The sequence below is a fragment of the Macaca fascicularis genome, chromosome 20 (genome assembly GCF_037993035.2).
Source record: "Macaca fascicularis isolate 582-1 chromosome 20, T2T-MFA8v1.1".
NCBI classification, from domain to species: Eukaryota; Metazoa; Chordata; class Mammalia; order Primates; family Cercopithecidae; genus Macaca; species Macaca fascicularis.
The window spans coordinates 82,460,849-82,482,432 of record NC_088394.1 but is presented as its reverse complement, the minus strand read 5'-3'; the positions used below and the strand labels follow the sequence as shown (position 1 = coordinate 82,482,432).

Sequence of the window (21,584 nt, the reverse complement as noted above, 5' to 3'; positions counted from 1 at the left end):
ATATTAACCTTAGAGCAAATTTGAACAAACTATGGCCCCTAGGCCAAATCGAGCTGGGCCTGTGAGCTAAGAACCGTTTTTACTTTATTAAATGACTGGGAAAGGTCAGATGAAGGATAACATTTTGTGACACATGAAAATTATATGAAATTCATATTTCAGGATTGATAAAGTTTTATTGGCACATAGCCACAGTCATTCACTTATGTGTGGCCCCGGGCTGCTTTCACATACCAGTGGCAGATGAGAGTCAATGCAACAGAGACCATAAGGCCCACAGAGTTGAAAATATTTACTATCCAGACCTTTACGAAACAAGTTTGCCAACCCCTGCCTTAGAAAAAAGAGAAGCTACAGTATCTATCAAAGACAGCAAGAATAGAATGCTATTTTTAAGGCTCACCTAGAATGAAAATAGATTTTTAGACAAGTATGACAGCATAAATCAAAAATTCAGTAAGTGTTGAAAAATAAAGGAGAGAAAATGCTCCCAGAAAGTAAGTGGAGGGGTTCGGGGGTAGTAATAAGAAGGATAATGGGAGAGAAAATTCAAAATTTAGAGAATCAATCCTTCAGGTCCAATATTCCATTAATAGACATTCCAGAAAGATAGAACAAGAGAACAATAAAGAAATAGTCAAAGAAGTAAGGTAAGAAAAGTTCCCATAATCTAAGAACATGCATCTCCAGATTGAAAAGAGCACTAGTGTCCCAGCACAAGAGAAAACACCACAGCAAACATGTCAAACATTAAAAAAAAAAAAAAAAGAGGATCCCTGTTGCTACGTCCCCTACTTCCATCATGCCTTGCTCTCAAGACAACCACTTTTAATTCCCTTAGCTCTCTCTTCTAATATGTATGTGTTACTGTTTCTTGATTCATCAGTTTCAGGCCTTAACTACTGACTTTTATTAAAGGAAATAGTTCATGTATCCACCTCTCTTTCCCACACTCTCCTAATAGAACTATATTGTAATTTTCCATAAAATTGGCAGCCAGTGTTTTTCTTCTTATGACCATAAAAATATTATTTAATCTGAGACAAGTAGTGTACTATCATTTTATTTCCTTTTTGTATAATTTTTTTCTTTTCCTGGACCTAATAGTTGCCTCTAGTTCTTTTTTATCTGTTTTTTGTTTGCTCGTTTGCTTTTACTTTTTTATTTTTTTAACTTTTCTTTTTTTAAAAGCTATTTTTATAAACCAAAATGTTAATACTATTTAATACGTGTAATTCTGATTTTTACTTTTTAAAAGTAAAATAGGCTGAGTGCGGTGGCTCATGCCTGTAATCCCAGCACTTTGGGAGGCTAAGGCGGGCTGATCACTTGAGGTCATGAGTTTGAGACCAGCCTGGCCAATATGGTGAAATCCTGTCTCTACTAAAACTACAAAAATTAGCCAGGCATGGTGGTGGGCATCTGTAATCCCAGCTACTCAGGAGGCTGAGGCAGGAGAATCACTTGTACCTGGGAGGAGGAGGTTGCAATGAGCCAAGATCATGCCACAGCACTCCAGCCTGGGCAACAGAGTGACACTCCATCTCAAAAAAAAAAAAAAAAAAAAAAAAAAATATATATATATATATATATATATATATATATACACACACACATATATTTTCTTAAAGATATTAAAATTTTCTTTTGGGAAAAAAGTAGATTTAATGAAAAATAATAAGTAAATAAGTGTACAAGTAACATGACTGTATTAGTCCATTTTCGCACTGCTATAAAGAACTATTTGAGACTGGGTAATTTTTGAAGAAAAAAGGTTTAATTGACTCACAGTTCCACTTGGCTGGGGAGGCCTCAGGAAACTTCAATCACGGCAGAAGGCAAACAGGAAGCAAGAAGCTTCTTCACTGGGTGGTAGGAGAGAGAGAGGGGGCGGGGGGAACTTCCAAACACTTTTAAACCACTGGATCTCGTGAGAACTCACTCATTACCCCAAGAACAGCATGAGGAAACTGTCCCTATGATCCATCACCTCCTAGGAGATCCCCCCACCCCTCGACACGTGGGGATTACAACTTGAGATGAGATTTGGGTGGGGACACAGAGCCAAGCCGTATCAAGGACCACATGGGAAAGTTTGGGAAAAGTCCTACGTGAGTGATGAATGTGTGCGTACAAATGGGTGGCAGTGATGGCAGCGGGTGTTCTGGGCAAAGGGGCGAGCCGTGCAAAATGTTCGAGGTTAGGGCAGGACCAGCCAGTGTGAGGAGCTGAATGAAGTCAGTCTGGCAACAGCTTGCATTTCTCAAAAGCAGGTGGAGGCAGGAAGGAGCAAGGCAGCTTTCCTCTCACCTGGAAATGGGCTCCCCTGGTTCATACCCTAGTAACCAATGCATCGTGTGAGTGAAGAAAAGAGAGTTTTTGGCTGCTGACTCACAGGAGGGAGCTGGACAAGAGGGAAAGATGATTGGGGTTCCCCTCTGACCAGGAGCGAGGGCGTCCCTGGAAAAGCATCTCCCTCCCTGGCTGTTCTTGCCCCTCCTTCCTGCCGAGGCTTGGTCACGATAAAACTGGCTCCCCACCCTGCAACATCTGTGCCTTGTAACCACGGATCCAGACAGAAAATGCATGTGGGTATCAGGTATGCCCAGAGAATGTGCAGGGCTGAGAGGATGTATTCCAAGGTAGGAAAAAGGGAGATAGTAAGCCTATCAAAATTTAAAATAAATTGTTCTAATAGACTTCATTGTATGAAATATTTTTCCTACATAAGCCTTAAGAATTCATATTTTGGGCCGGGCGCGGTGGCTCAAGCCTGTAATCCCAGCACTTTGGGAGGCCGAGGCGGGCGGATCACAAGGTCAGGAGATCGAGACCACAGTGAAACCCCGTCTCTACTAAAAAATACAAAAAATTAGCCGGGCGCGGTGGCGGGCGCCTGTAGTCCCAGCTACTCAGGAGGCTGAGGCAGGAGAATGGCGGGAACCCGGGAGGCGGAGCTTGCAGTGAGCCGAGATCGCGCCACTGCACTCCAGCCTGGGCAACAGCGTGAGACTCCATCTCAAAAAAAAAAAAAAAAAAAAAAAAAAATTCATATTTTGTAGGGGAAGAACTTGTTAAATGCAAGAATGCAGTCAGAAAAATTCAAAGTATGGGCTATGCCACATGATAAATGGCTTGTTTCCTTATCAAATAAATTGCAATGAGAGAGAGAGTGGGGTTGGGGAGGGGTATGGAGAAGAAGAAAAGAAGAGAGGAAGGAGAAGGATGGGAAGGAGGAGTAGGAAAGGAGAGGAGAGGAACTATGGATTAGAAGCAACCTCCTCCCAGCCTCCATCTTTTCCCTGTGCTGGATGCTTCCTGCCCTCAAACATCAGACTCCAAGTTCTTCAGTTTTGGGAGTTGGACTGGCTTCCTTGCTCCCCAGCTTGCAAATGGCCTATTGTGGGACCTCGTGATCGTAAGGAAGGGAAAGGGGAAGACCTGGAAGAGAATAGATCTCAAGAGAATGACTGTACCACTGAGCCTTGAACAAAATTCCAGAATCCAACCTTGGCCCCACTGCAGCAGCCACGGAATCCTGCTTCACTGGACAACGAGCCCATCAGCAGTGACCTACGTGAATAGATGATCAGAGTACCTACTCATCTGTTTGGCTGGCACAAGCCCTTGGATTTTCAAATGAATTAGGGATGAGCGTCTACGGATGACATTGAAGCATCATCACCTTGGTGAATAAGATTAGAGGTTAGATTTAATAAACTCAGAATAAAATGTATTCCTGACAAATAAACAAACAAACAAACAAACAAAAAAGCAGTCTCAGAGAGACAGCAACCAAATGCAATATACAGCCCTTGATTCAAATAATCCAATTGTAAAAATAAAAATAAAAAAAAATTAAGAGAAAATAGAGGAAATTTAATCTCTGGCGGATATTGTATGACACTGGAGATTTCTCGTCAGTTTGTGATAAGGGTATTGTGGAATTTTTAAGAATCCTTCCTAACGTCTTAGAGATAGACCCTGAAATATTGTAAGGAGGAACTGATCTGAGGTCCAAATTCATTTTGGAATCACCAGGATTAGCACTGCACTGATACGTGCTAAAGCTCCATGAGCTCAGGGAGGCACTCTCTACTCCTGTGTTTTAAACTTTTCATCATAAAAAGTTCAAAATAACTCAGATTTTACGAACAAATAAAATATGTTTTATTAGAAGTCCTGCCTAAGTTACATTCCTCTAAAATGTGGGGAGTCTAGTCCTCAAAAATGTTTTCCAAGCTCCAATTCTCTGGACAGAGTCAAACTGGTTCCCTGTAAAGGAGCTCCCTGAGTCCTGTCTCACCCAGCCAATGAGGTGGCTCCTGGCTGGAAGGCTTTTCACCCAGCCAATGAGATGGCTTCTAGCCCCAAAGACTGTTCACCCAGCCAATGAGATGGCTCCTGGCTGGAAGGCTTTTCACCCAGCCAATGAGATGGCTTCTAGCCCCAAAGACTGTTCACCCAGCCAATGAGAAGGCTCCTGGCCCCAAAGGCTGTGGTCATGATTTGGGGGAGTGCCCTGACAGGTCTTGAAAAGAGAGCAGGTCTTGCTCATATCACAGCCCACTGAGAATTCACATTTCTCTAATTGTGAACCAAACATGAACCTCTTTTCGACTTGGGAGCTCATTTATGCTTGGCAAAAGGCAACATCTCATTTCAAAGCTGGGAAGGGAAGACTTTAAAAGATTTAAAACCCAACCCCAAAAACTCGTTGGACATCAAATAGCTTTTGAAACAAGGTTCTGATGAGTTAAGAGCACATGGATCAGAAACATATGGATTAAATTCCTCCTAAAATCCACATGGGTTTAAAAATGAAGGGAAAAGGGGCTTGGCAAATATCTTTCCAGTTTTATCAAACCCCAAGCATGTTAAAAACAGTGTGAGATGGTCAGTGAGTCCAAAAAGCAGATGAATTCATCCAGTGCTAATCACAGGGCTAAGGAAAAGATCCAACAGAACAAGTTTGGAACACCATGCCTGGATGGGTATTAGTTTCTCACTCCCTGCAACAAGCACGGGTCTCCCTCCAACATGCCAAAAGCCGGAACTGAAAACTACAGCTAACAGTGCCATGAAGTCGTTCTGGTCTTTGTAGTCACCGTTGTTCTTCTTGGAGGCACGTAACTGCATTGCAGGAAATTGCAAAAGGCAGCATTTCCATGTAGCTCTGGCCTCCACCTGCAATGAGAGACTCCCTCCAACATTCTTCCTGTAGCCGTGTATGGGGAACCAAAATGGCTTCCACCAAAAAACAAAAGTAGCATCTTCATGCTCTGTGCACCAGAGATGAGGCCCCGACTCAGCCTCTAACGAAAGCAAAGCATATGCCCTTTTAGAATCAAAGTTTGGACTCTTGAAGAGGTTGTGTGGTCAGGCATGTTTCACTGTCTCTAGGTTCAGATGGCAGAGATCCACAGCATGCAGTGACCGAACAGCTTGGTCATCACTGAAGCCAACTCCCATTTAGTAGGTGAGGAAATAAAGCCCAGAGAACATGGGGACCTGCTGGGGGTCACTCAGCCAGATGAACGGCAGCCATGCCAGCGACTGGATTCATGACGCCCATTTCCCAGGCCGCACATGCTACACAACTCCAGTGCAACACTCTAGAGCACGACTCTGAGAATCCCTGTGGATGGCATGCCTGGGGTTGTACCAAAAACGCACGGATGGCCAACGCTTTTCTAGAATCCAGTGCCGACTCTCACCTCTGTCTTGTCTGTGCTATCTGAATGCCAGCAGCCATCTAACCCTATTGCTGAGAACCTGCCACTGCGACAGATGAGAATGGAATGGTGCCTGGAGAATGGACTCTGGTGCCAAACTGCCTGGGTCTGCCTCCCAGCTCTACCACTAGAGCTGCATGAGGTTGGGCAAACTACTCCACCTCTCTGTGGCCCAGTTGCCCCACCTGTAAAACGAGGATGGTAGCAGTTCCCGCCAGAGGCTTGCAGGAAGAATTGCAGGAGTTTGTACTTGTCAGGCTCTGAGCGCTCAGTTGGTGCTTGCTGTTTTTCCGATGATGTTCCAGGCACTGCAGATACATGATCTCATCCCATTTAACCCTCACCACTACCTCAGTGTTACTAGCTCGTTTAAGGGATGAGAAATCTGAGGCTCCAAGAGGCTGAATAACTTACTAGCAAGTAGCAAAGCAGGACTGCCAGGTAGGGCTGGCTCCAGGGCCACTTCAAACCCCAAAGGCATATCTTCTTCAAGGTACACAGCTTGGCAAGGAGGAGTGAAGTTCTCACCTCAGCCCCTCTGCTGGTTCTCAGAGCAGTGAGCAAGCAACACAGCCAAACACTATCCCCTGTCCCACTCCAGAGCCCTGGGCTCCTCTTAGCTAACCACAGGCACAGGGACGAGAGGAGGGGAGAGTCCCCACCAAGCACACAGGCAAGAGCCCTGTTTCTGTGTCCTCTCAGCCATGTAACCTGGAGCCAGTGACTTCACTGAGCCTCAGTTCCCTCATCTGTAGAATGGGCCTAATGTTAGTGCTTAACTCACAGCCTTGGGAAAAATAAATGACGGAAGATCTGTCAGCTCTCACTGCTGGGTTCCCAGCACATGCTAATTGCTGGATAATTGTGAATACTCATAACTATGTGATCTCTGGGGCATGCTCCAGCCTCCGCCCCCCACCCCTACAAGTACAAAATATCTCCATAACACGGAGTCTGGCAAACTCAGTGTTCTTTCTGCAAACCGTCTCCACTGCATACCTTCGTAACCAGCTTCCTGTGTGCCAGAACAGGTCTGGGACTGGGGCACGGAGATGCAAAGAAATGCCAGTGTTCTTGTCATCTGGGGATCTCCACAGACATCTTAGGGTGTGTCTTCATGGGCGTGCCAGGTGTCTGGCGGTTGTTATGTCTATGAATGTGCGGGTGGCTGCAGCTAGTCACACTTCAAGATCTGAGACCAAATGAATCACTGCCATTCTAAGATGTCACCATCTTAGATGGGGCCACATTGGTGGGTCATGTTTTCTGTCCAGTCTGATGGATACACTTAGCCCACCTCAACCTCGGTTTTTTCACCTGCAAAACAGAGCCAATAATACCTACTTCTAAAGGATGGCACCAAAAATTTAGCAAGTACCCAGTGCCTTCCATTCCCACGGCTGGACACTCTCCCTCAATCCACAATGCAGCCTCCCACGAAAAGCCAAGGACACCGCAGGTTCAGACCATGAGCAGTCGGCACTGGGATGAGTCCATCCCCTGGGCTCCCCGAGGATGACAAGAATCGCTTTGCTACATGGAGATCATAAACCTAGTACATGTTTAAACCCAAAGAGGGGTCCTTGGCCCTTTGAAGCCAACGTAAATACAACTGCTTAACAGCGTCTTTTAACTATCCAACGGGAATCGAGTTGTTTAAATAGATTCACGTTGCCGGCAATCTCTTTTTGCAACATGGTATTTGTTAGAAATCAGGATTTTACTTAACTAAATGTCTTGCGGTTGCCTCCACTTTGTTTCTTAACGGGGTTCTCTTTATGTGAGTTTTCTTTGGCTTCTCAATAGAAGAATAACAGATTCCTTTTGAAGTTTTTTATTGATGAATGAACCGCTATAAATAACCCTTCATGGCAGCCGCCCGATCTCTGAAGTTTACTCTGGAATAATAGTAGCAGTGGGAATGAAGGGCAATTTACAGCAGCGTGTCATGAAATAGTTTAATGGGCTTCATACTGTTTAACTTAATCTTTACAGATGTAAAAACAGAAATACAATTATTTTAACAACTATTATTACATATTGCTTTGCTAATGAAAACAAAGGCTTGGGAAGCCCTTGGAGACACTGACTCAAGAACTGAGAGGATAGTTTTAAAACGGAGAGGAAGGGAGGGTGCCGGGAGGCTGGCAGGGATCTCCCTCCATTTGAGGATAGATTGAGTCAAAGGTAGAGGTTCTAAATCCCCCCAAAAGCCTCTTTCTGCCCCCAGTTTTGCCACACACAGACACACACACACACACCCCCCCCCCACATACGTCATAATCATGTGCCCATGCAGAGTACAGCCTCTCTGGCCTGACTTCAAGCTCAGCTCTGCCATATACATTACGGGCCCCATGGAGAATTTCTGTTGCCGGGAAGGGCAGCCACTTGCTCTTAATGGAGCTCGAAGGACTTTCGCTGTTTCTCCCAGTCCCCAGGGGCCACCCCCTCTCCTTGTTCCTATTCCATTCCCCAGCCCCCTTCATCACAACTCCAGTTCCCCGAGGGCATCCTTCTCACCAAAAGGGAAGGGGACACAACTCCCTGGAAATCCTATAAATCCAGAGTTTGAATCTGCAGTTTGAAAGTTTTCCCTGTCCCTCCAGGAAGTTGTGGAGATAAAAAAAAAAACCAAGCCCTTGGGTCTTGTCCATGGTGGCATCAATACTACCCTGCTCTTTCATTCTTCAGGGAGGTCCTCCAGAGTTGAGCATTGCCATCCGGTTAGCATTCTCATATGAGGTACAGCCGAAACCCACTGCACTCCCAGACTGGGCACTGGGAGCCCTCCGTCAGCCCTGACTATCAGATTTTGTGTCTTGGGGGAGTTCATTTCCCCCCACTATCCCTCAGTGAAGTTCTCTCCAGTAAAACTAGGAAGTTGTCTGAATTCTGAACCACTTACAGACTTGGGCAAAGAGAAGCCAAAACTTTTGCTATGAAAGGTCAGTTGGGAGCCGGTGGCTTGCTTAGATTCACAGTGAGCAACAGAACCACCCATGCAGCTACGGCAGCCTGGGACCGCTGAAGCCCCCATCCATTATTAGGGCGGATGTGGGCAGCCCCTTCTAAAACTCAGTGCGCAAAGGAACAACATAGAATTTCCCCACTGCCAGGGGAAAGAAGAGCCAGGCTGGGTCTCAATATCCCATTAATTCTACTGTTGTTTATGAATCAGATCAGCCCTCCCACCCCCTCCTTCCAGAGGTGAGTGAGTAAAGGGGTGGGGGCGCCTCTGGACGGAAGGAGCCTTCAGAAGCAGGAAGGAAACATGGAGAGGAAGACGGCACCTTCACAAGATGTTACATCCGTGCCACAAGCATTTATTGTCTATTATACTCCAAGCACTTGGTTTAATGAGCTGGGGACTTTCACTCCAGCAAGAGAATCAGCAATAAGGGAAAAATTCATCCTTTAGCAAGTAGTTTTGGGGCACCCACTGTGTGGCAGACACTAGGCTAGACGCTCTAGAAAAAAGTGGGAGCAGCAAAGAGAATAAACTTCTGCCTCCCTAGAGCTTATGAGTAGTGGGGGGAGACAGACACAAAACATACTAATAAGCAAATAATTACCTTATTGCCAGCATGACAAGTCCATAAAGAGCTGCAGAATTCTATAACAGTGCATGAGAGGCAATCCAAGGGAGACAGAAGCCTCACTGTCCAATGCAAGGACCACTGGAGGTGCATCTTGGGCACACGACCTGCGGCCAGTCTAACCCAAGATGTGCTGTGAGCACAAATGATGAACCGGATTTTGAAGACTTAAACCAAAAAAAGTAAAGTAGCCATAATTTATTCAATTAAATTACATGATGAAATGACAGTATTTTGTTGTTTGTTGGTTTGTTTATTTGTCTGAGACAGAGTCTCACTCTGTCGTCCAGGCTGGAGTGCAGTGGCGCGAACTTGGCTCACTGCAACCTCCGCCTCCTGGGTTCAAGCAATTCTCCTCTCTCAGCCTCCTGCGTAGCTGGGACTCCAGGCGATTGCCACCACACGGGCTAATTTTTGTATTTTTAGTAGAGACAGGGTTTCGCCATATTAGTCAGGCTTGCCTTGAACTCCTGACCTTAGGTGATCCACCCACCGTGGCCTCCCAAAGTGCTGGGATTACAGGCATGAGCCACCATGCCCGGCTGATAGTATTTTGGATATGTAGGGTTAAATAAAACATATTACTAAAATTTATTCACTTGTTTCTTATTACTTTTTTTTAATGTGGCCATTAAACATTGTTAAATTACTCCTTTTTTTGTTCACTGGTCTAAAAGGTCATAAAAGGCAGCCCTGCTTAAGAGGTATTCTATGCCCTTTAGCTTCAAAATCCCAGAGCTCTATGAACTTCTCACAGAAGGATGAGAAGGTAATAGAAACGTGACTTATACCATTACCATTCTTTAGAGTCAAGACCTCACAAAGAGGGATTATACAAGGTTTCTGAAACCTTGGTGGTGATGATAATGGTGATGGTGGTGATAATGGTGATGATGGTGATAATGATAATGATGGTGGTGGTGGTGATAGTGATGATGATGATGATGGTGGTGGTGATAATGATGATGGTGATAATTGTGGTGGTGGTGGTGGTAATTGTGGTAGTATTAATGAAATAAAAACAACTTAGAGAATGATGATATACCAAAAGAAATACCAAAATACATTGGAAATACCAAGCATACACTCTTGGAGGTAGGATTATTACAAGTAATTGTGCGGCTACTGGTTTGTTCCCATTTTACTACTTTTCTGAATATTACGTACTTCCTGTATGAACACATATAACTTCTACAGTGGTATTTTATTGAAAGACAAATCTACACAGAATAAAGGGAAAGAGTAGTTGAGGTTATAGAGAGATGGTGAGAGTCTACTCTGAACAAACAAAACTTGTATATAAATATGCATAGATGAAAAGAAAGAAATGATAGCTAATGTTGAGTACGTCTTCTCTCCACCCCTACAAATGCACCCAGTGACATCTATACCTCACTGCAGGGGCTGTCAGCTCTGGTTGCAGAATCAATAGAATTGCCTGAGGAACTTATAAAAATACACCTGTCTGGTTTCACCAGAGGCCAAGTGAACCATGGTCTGAGGTCAGGACACAGGTGCTGCACATCCAAAACTCCCAGGTCATCCTTGGTGCAGAGCAGGTGGGAACCACAGCCTCATGGGTTTCTTCTCATCACATTCAGATGCTTCAGTGAACACCTCCCAAAATGGCTGGGTCAGAAATGCAACACATTGGAGATACATTTGTTTCTCTTTCTTATGTCACTGAGTGGCCCTTATGGAGACAGGGGGCTGCCCTCCCCCAAGAGTGTCTCCCTGCACGTCCATTCTTGTCCCACAACTTCAGTCAATGCAGAATATCCAGTACACTCAGGGTTCCAAAAAGAGCCCTGGGCAGCGCCATTGATGAATTATTCATCATTTCCCCACCAGTCATGCCCTCAAGATGGAAGCTGCAGGACCGACTCAAAGTCCAAAAATGTGGGAAAGTTTATTTATTTCTCCAAAACATTCCTGATTTGTAATGTGCTTTCTAAAAATGTTCTAGCTGACCAAGCCCTGCTATATTTAGCTACAGCATTGAAAAGAAATACTCTTTACACTTTATAAGGCGGGCTATGAAATGCGTGAGTTTAGGGAAAACTGTTCCTCCAGGCTAGGCCCTTTCTCCCCAGGAGAGGGGTGGAGCCTCTGTTTTGGCTTATAGGAATGGTCTCCGTGCTGGGGGGGCAGAAATAAAGACTTGTATTCATTCCCAAGGCCCTTGAGTTCACAGTGGCTAGACAGTCAGCCCTGGGAAGTCTCCTCTAGGCTCCTTGTACCGCCCGGGCAAAGCAAAGAAGCACCAAAAGAATGTTGCCCTCCTCCAGTCTGTGAAAATCATCTCTCCTATGGTTTTCCTAAGATTCCCTGCCGTGTGTAGCAGCTTATTTTGCTTTTGGTTTCGTGTTCAAACGGTTGGATCATCTCAAGAGAGGAAACATGGCAACAAAAAGATGAAATGGATCCCAGCCTGCCCGGGCAGGAGGACTGGAGGAATCAGCCCCAGGAGCCTTCTGTTCTCGACAGAATTCTCTAACATGAGCAGTGCTGTTGGTTTGTGATTTTGTTGCTGAATAGAGAAGTCACAAATGGAGACTAGAGGTTACATCTGTATACAGCCGTAAGACCTAGCATGTTTTGAGTGTTTTCTGTACGCCAGATATTTTATAGACATCTACTCATTTAACTCTGATGAGGTCCCATGGAGAAGGAGAGATTATTCTTCCTATTTTACAGATGAGAACCAGGGCGGGCTGTTGTCATGAACGTATAACCATCATTTAATTTATGCCCCATGACAGCTCTATGAAGCAGTTACTAATGTTATTTGTGCCCATGCCAGGAGTTAAGGGACAAAAGAGTTAGGTCACTGTGCCAATGTCAATAGCAAGTGAAAGCTCAGCTGCTTTTTTAGCCTCTATCTGATGGGCACTGAGACCACACTCTTCTCCAGGTTAAGGAACCCTCTTCCGGGGCCACCCCACCCCGACTAGATCAATTACTGAGGTGTAAGGCATCAGTAAGATGCAATTACAGCAATTGTTCCCATTGTTGGGTGTGTAGGGGCAGACCTGGAAGAGGTGGATAGGAGATGGTGACCAACTACCTGGGAGAAATGAGAAGCCAAGAGCTCTGGGTGGCATGAGGTTCATAATACTTTCTGCTGCACATTGCAAAGGCATGAGCTGTTCCTTAAAGTTCATGCTGTTGAAGTTCACATGACCTCAGGAACTCCAGGATGTTCTTCGTCACCCTTCCAAGTGGGCTTAACACAGTCACCGCCCTGGAGTGGAGACCTTTTTTTCATCCCAACTTCTTCTGGATTGGGCTGGAGGATGCCCTCGCCAACATGTGGTCCACACATTCTAGAAGGGCAGGACAGCATCAGTCACACAACCCAGTGAAGGTTAGATGCCGTGGCTCACGCCTGTAATCCCAGTGCTTTGGGAGGCTGAGGTGGGAGAGTCACTTGAGGTCAAGAGTTCGAGACCAGCCTGGGCAACATGCCAGACCCCTCTCTGCAAACATAAAAATTGTAAAATAAGCCAAGTGTAAGAATGTGCACGTATAGTCCCAGCAACTCAGGAGGCTGAGGCAGGAGGCTGGCTTGAGCCCAGGAGTTTGAGGCTAGTGAGCTATCATTACACCACTGCACTGCAATCCAACCTGGGCAACAGAGTGAGACTCTGCCTTCAAAAAAAAACAAAAACAAAACAAAAAACACTACTACCATGCACAATCACAGGCACTCCAGCAACTTCTCAGGCTCCAAGACATCCAGGCAGAGATGCATGGCCAGGGCAAGCCTTCTCTGGAGCTCAGTTCAGGCCGAGGCCCTGCCCACCTAAGAGGGACCCAGATTAGTATCGACAGCCTGCTTCTCTTGGAAGCTTGCCAGATAGGAGATTGCAATCTTCTGGAACTCCAGATGCAGCCACAGGCATTGAACTGGGACATCCCAACCTTGGCTCTTGTACATCAAGGTGTGGTGAGGGCAGTGGCAACTTCCTGATCCCAGCAGAAGAACCCCCAGTGTGCTGGTCACAGTCAGCCTGCCCAACCCTTCCCTGGTCCACTCTCAGCCCTTCTTCACCTCCTCTTCAGGTTGACCCCTGTGGACAGCATTACCTGGGCTCCATTGTAGGTTGGGCTTCTGACAGGTTTCAGCCCATCAGAGGCATCGGATGAGGATGGGAGGAAGAGGAGAAGTGGGGTATTTCCCTTCCCTCCTGTCTGCTCCAGCACTTGGCTCCTTTCCACTCCAGCTCTGAAGGTGGTACCTGCTGCGGGCTGAGGGAGGCAGAGGCAGGATGGAGCCATTCTCACCCTTGCTAATCACTGATGGTTTCCTTTACCCAGCTCACTCCTCCATAAATAGTCCTTCCACCCTGATCCTTTCTATGGAGCCATCTAAGTGGGTTTCTATTTCCTGCCAGGACCCTCATTCTTGTACTTAATGGAAAAAACAGGTTGGGACCAAATCTTTGTCCCATTGCCTCCCTCCACCCCCACTACTAGTGTAAAGACACCTGAGTTGACTGTGTCCCCCTAGATTTCATTTGCACCCCATGGTGGAGAGCCTGAGCTTGACTCTACATCTGGCCTATAAGCCACACATTTGATTTGCCCAGTGCAATTGGCATTTGGATGCCATCTGAAGGGACAGAACTTCCCCCCCCCAGTTCAGCCCAAGCCCCACCACTGCCCGCTCCAGTGATCAGGCCCGACTCCAGGTCACTGTAAACACCTGTGGCCCCTGTCTGAGCCCTGAAGAACTCAGCACTGGGGCCTCTAGATAAGGACCAGCAGAGGAGAGAGCTTGCCATGTGGCTATTCAGGCATATTTTTAAAACTGCTTTAAATGGGAGTCAAAAGAATCTTACTTTTCCACAAACTCACGCTCTTTATTCTTAATGGAAAAACTTTGCTTTTATCATTTATGTTTTTCATTCTAAGAAACAATCTTTATTTCATGGAAGCAAAACTCCAGCCACCATGGAGCCAGGAAATGCACAAAATCACGACTCTTCCCCGATTTTCTCACTCCAGGTGCAGCTGGTCACTGGAAATGTCACCCACTTTTGTGATGTTAACATTAACCTGCCAGTGTCTGGGCAGGCTGGCTCTGGCTTTCAGCTATAACAATAATTATATGTGGCTAATTCTTTAACACACACACGGGTATACACTCACCACTTTGAGTGAAATGGTGAAGACCACCATTCAAACGGGCACAATTAAATCTGAAAATGGCTAAGCAGGTCCTGTTCAGGTTCTCAAAACTCGTATGGTTCATTGGAAGCCCAGGAGGCCATTCGCTTCTAGAAGAGCCAGTAACTAGATGAGGCCAGGCAGAGCAAGAGTCCTTTGTAAAGTTCTCTGTCGTTGTGAACGGAGGGAAAAGTTCTCAAAGCGGGTGTCTTCTACGACGTTTGAATAAAATCTGTTAGTTTCACTATAATAACACAGAACAATAAAGTTATCCCTGGTTCACACTACACAGAGAAACAAAACTATTAAAGCTATATAGAAATTATATCTACTTTTCAAAACTATATAGAAAAACAAAATCTTTCAAATAGTATCAATACTTGGGTTAAAGTGAAAGGACTCAGTACTTGATCTGAGTCTCAGGTATATTCAAAAAAGATAAATTTATGAACATTCATGTACACAGAACAAATACACACACACACCCCCTACACATTCATGTGTATATATATATGTATATACACCTATATAAACATATACATATGTATACACAGTTTCCTACATGTGCCTGCCATATCCTCATTACGATCAGTGCACTCATATGTGTGGGGGTATGTGTTTGTGTGTATGTGTGTAATCAGGGCTTGAACCAAAACTCATTTACAGAAGACAGATCTGTTCCCTTTGTTTAGTTGAGAGCAGAGAGGTATTCCTTCAGATGGCATAAGAGTACAATGATAAGCTTGCTTCTGGCTCACCCTAATTATAGCTGAGATTTTGTTTTAATTAAGAGCAGAAACTATTGACCTTATTGAGCCATAATTTTGAGCCAACGATGAAATCTGGATCAATAGAACAGTTGTTCAGATTGGTAAGACCCCAAGTTCCTCTTTTTGGTTCGGGAGGAAGGAATACACATGAAATTATATAGATTACATAAAAATGACCTCACTATCCATTTGTCTTAGCTTTTCTAAACCAGATGAAAGTGGGGATTAAATAGAATTTATCTTTATCATGTATAAACACACAAAGTGGATACATTTGCATTTTTTCTGTGTCATAAAAGTAACATTTGTACAATACTTTTTGGAATGGTAACTTTAAAATATGATCCTTTTAAAATTGCAGTATCAAATTATTTGCTTCTTCAAAACATAGCCATCACAAATTAACAAAACCTCCCAAGACAGCATACCAAACACAAAAAAGAAAAAGCAAAGATTAAAAACCAATTCAATATGGCAGAATTAACTCATTGTGCTTTCTGATATGGAGGCAACTTCCCGGGCCCGGCATCCTCTTCACTCCTTCCCGTCTGTCTGTGTGTTTACCCCTCCGAAGCCAGAGCCTCCTGAGATGCTAACACGACTCCCAGATATAATCCCAGTCTCCTCTTTCTTATTACACTGTTTGTTTATTTCCCTCCAGTAATCCACGAACCAGTCACTGAGAGGTTAATGAAAAAACAACTTTATTCACAGAGGCTGAGAGTTTGGGATAACAAAATATCCAGTGACAGCCATTCCACCACATTTTCAGTTAAACACAGTGAGCCTGGATCTCAGCAATGGTTCCTCCTGGAAGTTCTTCCAATCAAGGCTGGGCTGCAGTTTCCCAGAGTCTTCCCACTGGCCTGGGTGGAAACCAGTCACGGAAGCCTGGTTCAACATGGATATGAGAATGAATTTTCCAAAAGTCACCTCTATGCCTATGAATTATCCAATTACTCTGCTGGCCTGAAATGTCCTTTCCAACACATTGACCAGCAGGCCCTCTGGATTCAAAGTTTGTCATCATTTTTAGAGAAGTCCCGGAAACTATTTTAAAAGCTATCTTAAAGACCTCCCTCCCAGCCTATTTCCAAGAATGCGTGACTACTTGTGTCTTTATCACATGACATAAAATAAGTGACTTAGAGGTTCAGAAAATTGCATTTCACGACCTCGAAGATAACCCAGCTAGAGATGGCATAGAGGTTGGGTGCATTTCCCCGAAGTTCCAAGCCTAACTTGGTTGTGAACATCTCAATATTCTTAATTAGATTTTTGTTGCAGACCTCTGCTCCCCTCCCCAGACTGTCAGTCACCTCTTTAAGCTGCTGGGGGTGCGGGGCCGGGAGTGTCCTGCCATCAAGCCTCAGGTCCTCTGGGGCCTGGAGAGGCCCCTTCCAGCTGATACCAGCACATCCCCATATTCTTCCCCCGCATTCATCTCTCTCTCTCTGCATTTGCTTTTGCTTGTTTCACCCAACTTTTTAAATTAAACGTAGTCCTTCATTATCTGTTTCTGAAAAATATAGCGACCACAAGCCTGGATCTTGAAAAAACATGGAAATCAAAACTCCAACATTGTCTGAGGCATATCCCCTCCCCCTCACACCCTTCCTCATGGTATGCCTTGAAATATTTTGATCCCTTAAAAACAAAAGCAAAAGGATAGGCCATCTGCTGTTGTGGGTTACATAGCTGCATGTGTATTGGCTAATGAGATATCATAATGCAAGAAGATGTTATATAGAGTGCACTTTCTTAATAAAAGTTGTTAATACACGCGTTTTCAAAGGTCAATGCTTAGAGTCAAGTATTTATGCAAATAATAAAACATGTTCCTTTTACTACCCAGAAAGAAATTAAGAGAAAACTTCTCTGTTTAAAATAAAAGTGTTACTGCTCTGGGTGGTTTATCAGCTTCTGTACCTGAACATTGATCATAAATCCTAATCAGGCCCTACATCTTCCAGAAAACCTGAAAACCCGGGGTCACCCCCGGCACCTCCACAACTTCAAGTCGGGAACAAACCCAGCTGTGACCACCCCACACCCAGATGGGCTCATAACCAAGGCCTGACCCACACAGCAACAGCGAAGCAGGCGACGGTCATATGGGGGTCCCCAGTCGAAAGGACCACACTGCACCTGTAAGGCCTGTCTTGGGTAGTCTGCGGACCCTCGCATGCCCGGGACGCGCAGGACCTGCGGTGGGCGGCTGAAGACCACTCCATTAGACAGGTCAAAAGTCAAGGAATCTCCCGCGGTAGAGGTCCGTCCCCGCGGGTGCCCATGACCCCGCAGGGATCTTTTAAGTCTCCGTAGCTGCGCCCGGTTGCTGGGAAAAGTTTGCTTCGGAGAAGGCAGGCCAGCTCGCCCACCTGCGCGCAATGGTTGGTGACACTTCCCTGAACCCATAGGCCGTCCCAGGCAAAGATCATTTTAGAATCCTCCGCAGGTGGGAGCTGTGGCCTTTCGCTCAGCGGAGGCGCAGGCCGGGCCGGGAGAAGAACCGCGCCATCGTTTGCTTTACTGGAAGTGGAGCACCGTGTCGGGAAGCTGCAGGGGGAAATAGGAGAGGAAGGGGATCCCGAGCTGGTAAAAACCGCCCTGGACGTGCGGGTCGAGCATCAGGGAAGCGTTGAAAGGCGGACGGAGGCTGGAGGAGGCGGCCAGGAGCGAGGCACCCAGACGGCCGCCGGGCCCGGGCTTGGCGCCCCCCAGGAGCTCGTCCCCTGCAGGCGGCTTCTGGCCCTGCCTTCCCGCCAGGATGCTGTCTATGCTGAAGCTCTTGGACTTGTCGGAGCTCTTCGGAGAGCTGCGGGAGGCGGGGCGCAGAGGGGACCCCGGGCCGTCCCCCGTGCGCGCTGGCTGGCCGACGGCCACGGCCGCTGCGCCCTGGACAGCGTCACCGGCGTCCTCGTCTGGGGACGCGGTCCCCGGCCAGTGGAGGGGCGCCGGCGGAAAGGGGCCGTCCAGGAGGGACGAGGGGCCCGCAGGCGTTCCCTCCAGGCGTGGGATTGCGGGGCCCGAGCCCCCTGCCCCGCTCCCTGCCTCAGGTTGCCCCTCCGCGCTGCGCTCGTGCGTCTCGGCGCGGGGCCTCTTGGCCTCCGGGGCCCCAGGGCCCGGCTTGGGCTTCCTCTTTCGGCGCCGGTAGTTGCCGTTCTCAAACATGTCCAGGCAGCGGGGGTCCAACGTCCAGTAGCTGCCCTTGCCCGGCCGCCCTTTCTCGCGGGGCACCTTGACGAAGCAGTCGTTGAGCGAGAGGTTGTGGCGGATGCTGTTTTGCCAGCCCTGCCGGTTGTCGTGGTAGAAGGGGAAGCGGTCCATGATGAACTGGTAGATGCCGTTGAGCGTGACCCTCTGCTCGGGCGCGTCCTGGATCGCCATGGCGATGAGCGCGATGTAGCTGTAGGGAGGCTTCTGCGGGGTCTCGGCCCGGCCCGAGGCAGCCAGAGCAGCCGCGGGGGCGAAGGCCAGAGGCAGCCCGGGTCTCTCGGGACCGTACAGATAGAGCATGGGCGAGGCCGCCAGGGCAGACAACCGGGGATCGAAGAGGTGGCTCATGGCAAGCGAGAGCCTGCGCTGCGCTCCCCGCAACGCAGGCGACCCGGGGGACCTAGGCACTGCGCCCCGCGCCGCAAGGGCCCTCCCGGGGAGCCAGCCGTGCCTCTGCCTCTGGCTCTGCCGCTCTCCCCGGCAGCTCCGTGCTCTGTCCCTTCTTCATGGCTTTAAAAATGTTAAATAATTGTTGTAAGTTTGCTGTTATATGTTGACTTAGCCCTGGAAAATAAATTGTCTATGATAAACAGTCCTTGTGTTCTCAGCCCACCCACATTAATTAAAATTTCATTGCTGAAAAACTCCAAGCTTTTTCCTCCACGTGTCTTTTTGATACCAGCCAATCGGTTTTGGGGCTATTCCTTCATTTGTTTATAGAATTAGTCTGTTGATAAGTCCGCCCACCCAAGTTGAATCAAGCTGTGTTTATTTGGAAAAATTTCCGGGCACCCAATATATAAACGCACTGATCTGATGTTTGAAATATCACGTCCACCCCTTGACGCTGTAAGCACACACAGTCAGTGAGGCAGGATGTAGACCGCGGTGGCTCGGAGCAGGGTCTGCTGAGCCAGGAAAGAGAGGTGGAGATGGGGGTGGGTGTGCAGGGGTAAGTTTTACGCTGGCCTGGGGGAGCCCCACAACCCCAGGGCCTCCCACAAAAGGCCTTTTCTTCTCCCAGGCTTAACCGGACATGTCAAGATGTAAAACGTCGAGTCTAGTAAAACGCTTTCTGAGGTCCTAGGAACCTTTTAGATCGGGGCAGGGAGGGTGTCTAAGAAGCCTGAGTGTCTGCTGAGAAGGGGATTCAGCCCTCTCTGAAAAAACAGGTGGCGGACCCAATAGGAGGTGGCACTCTCTAGGGACCTGCTCTCCCACACCCTCCCTTCCAGGGCTCTTTGGAAATCGGAGGGAAATTAGACTCTGGGAGCCCAGCCTCTCTGGAAGGGAAGGTCTCGGGCACTGGAGGCCTGGGGAAGAGCACCTGGTCCACAGCTCCATCGAGGAAGGTTTCAAAATAAACCCATTTAGAGAACTGGGGGCAAAAGTAAGGTCCTCCTGATGGGGCCAAGGTTGCAAGGGAGGAACACCATAAAAGGAGGCTGTGGCAGCTGGCGCGGGAGGCCTGGTATTTGTGAATGTGGGTCTCCAGCTTTATATTCTGGGCTTTCCTGTTTATAACAAGGAGGGGGTTATAACAACTTTACAAGTGCATGCAGCTGGCCCGTGATTACATTAGGCATTTGGGAAGCCTGCTTGCTCTCCCTGCATCCACCCCCCCTGGGGTGTACGCTGCTACCCACCCCCATCTCATTTTACATTTTCCCACGTCACTGTTTGAATAAAAGATCCTGAATCATGCTGATTTCGAAGGCGGCCTCTCTTCCCCACTCCACTCCTTAGGGTAGGGGTAGAGGGCACCTAGTGTGACTACTTCCTGTTTATGATCACCCCCTGAATATGAAAACACACACACTCTCACACGCACGCACACGCATTCGGATAACTGGCGTCTCACTGAGTAAACCGTGTGAGCATGTCAAAGAGACGAGGGAAGGGGGATGATGGCAGGTGGGTGTAGAAATGGCCCACTACATGTGGGCCAAGAAGGAGGGAGAGGCACCGAGGGCACTCACAGCGGTAGGGGGAGTGTCCGCTGCTGCCACACCCGGCTGGGGATGTGAGTGCCCAGGTAGCCTCTGAACAAGGAAAGGTGGCGGGCATCCTTTTTCAAAATGAGAAAAACAGAAATAACCGGTGTGTTTGGGGTTCCCGGGTACCCAGCCCATAGAATAAGTAGACCGCAGGGGAGCGGGTAAATTTAAAATATCAAAAAGGAAGTCGCAGGAATGGTGGAAAAACCGGTCTGGGTGCCGACACTGCCTGCGGGAGTGACAGGCCAGTCCCTGGGACACCTCGGGCCTCCTCCCTCCGCGGCCCTACTCCTTTAACGTGGGTCCAGCGCTCAGCCCGACCCGCCTAGGTCCTGGGGGTGAACCCCTGGCCAGCAGGGGCGGGGCGTTGTCGTTTCGTGACCGCTCGCTCTCACTCGCGCACACCTTTCAACCTTGGGACGAAGAAACTTCAATGCCAGCGCCTTTGCAACCCGCAGGCCCCACAGTCTCTGGGGTCACCCAACCTCTCCCGGGCGGCGCGCCCCCAACAAGCTCAAGTTTGGATCCAGTTCCTTCTCTAGCCTCGGCGCTCGCTCCAACACACCCAGACCGAGAGCTAAACCAGTGTCGCTATGCAACCCTTTCCCCACCTTCCTATCCCACAGCCCGTCCTGGAGCTCCCCACGCGGCACCCGAAGTCCAGCACGCACATCCCTGCCTCTACGGAAACGCCTGCCGTCCTGGCGCGACTTCCAAACTCTAAGACAAATCCGAGCTTGAATTTGTACAGTGATAAACACTGCCCGATTTGGTAATGGGCGGGACGCGGGCGGAGACACGCTCGGCTGGTGGGCGGGGCATCGATAGTAAAGCAAAAAAAAAAAAAAAAGAGAGAGAGAGAGCGCGAGAGATTGGGAGAGAGAGAAAAAACAAAACAAAACAAAAAACAAATGCCCATGCTCCAGTTGCGCTTTAGAGACGCACAGCCAGCCCCGCGCTTTTGCAGAAGTGTGCAGTCTCTGGGAGGTTTCAGCTGTAGAACTCCGGCATTGCGCCCCAGCCCGGCTCCGGAGCGGGTTTGAATCCCGGGCTCCTGGGTGATTGATGAGTTTGTAACCTGAGCCTAGGAGG

At 47.6% G+C, this 21,584-nt stretch overlaps 1 protein-coding gene across 1 annotated transcript; it reads right to left on the bottom strand.

The window, feature by feature from the left end:
* Nucleotides 1–15,956: 15,956 nt before the first annotated feature.
* FOXL1 (forkhead box L1) lies at nt 15,957–21,219 on the bottom strand. The gene has a single exon (XM_015443265.4). The coding sequence runs from the start codon at nt 18,841–18,843 to the stop codon at nt 17,806–17,808; it is 1,038 nt and encodes a 345-aa protein (XP_015298751.2). The 5' UTR covers nt 18,844–21,219; the 3' UTR covers nt 15,957–17,805.
* Between the last annotated feature and the right edge of the window lie 365 nt (nt 21,220–21,584).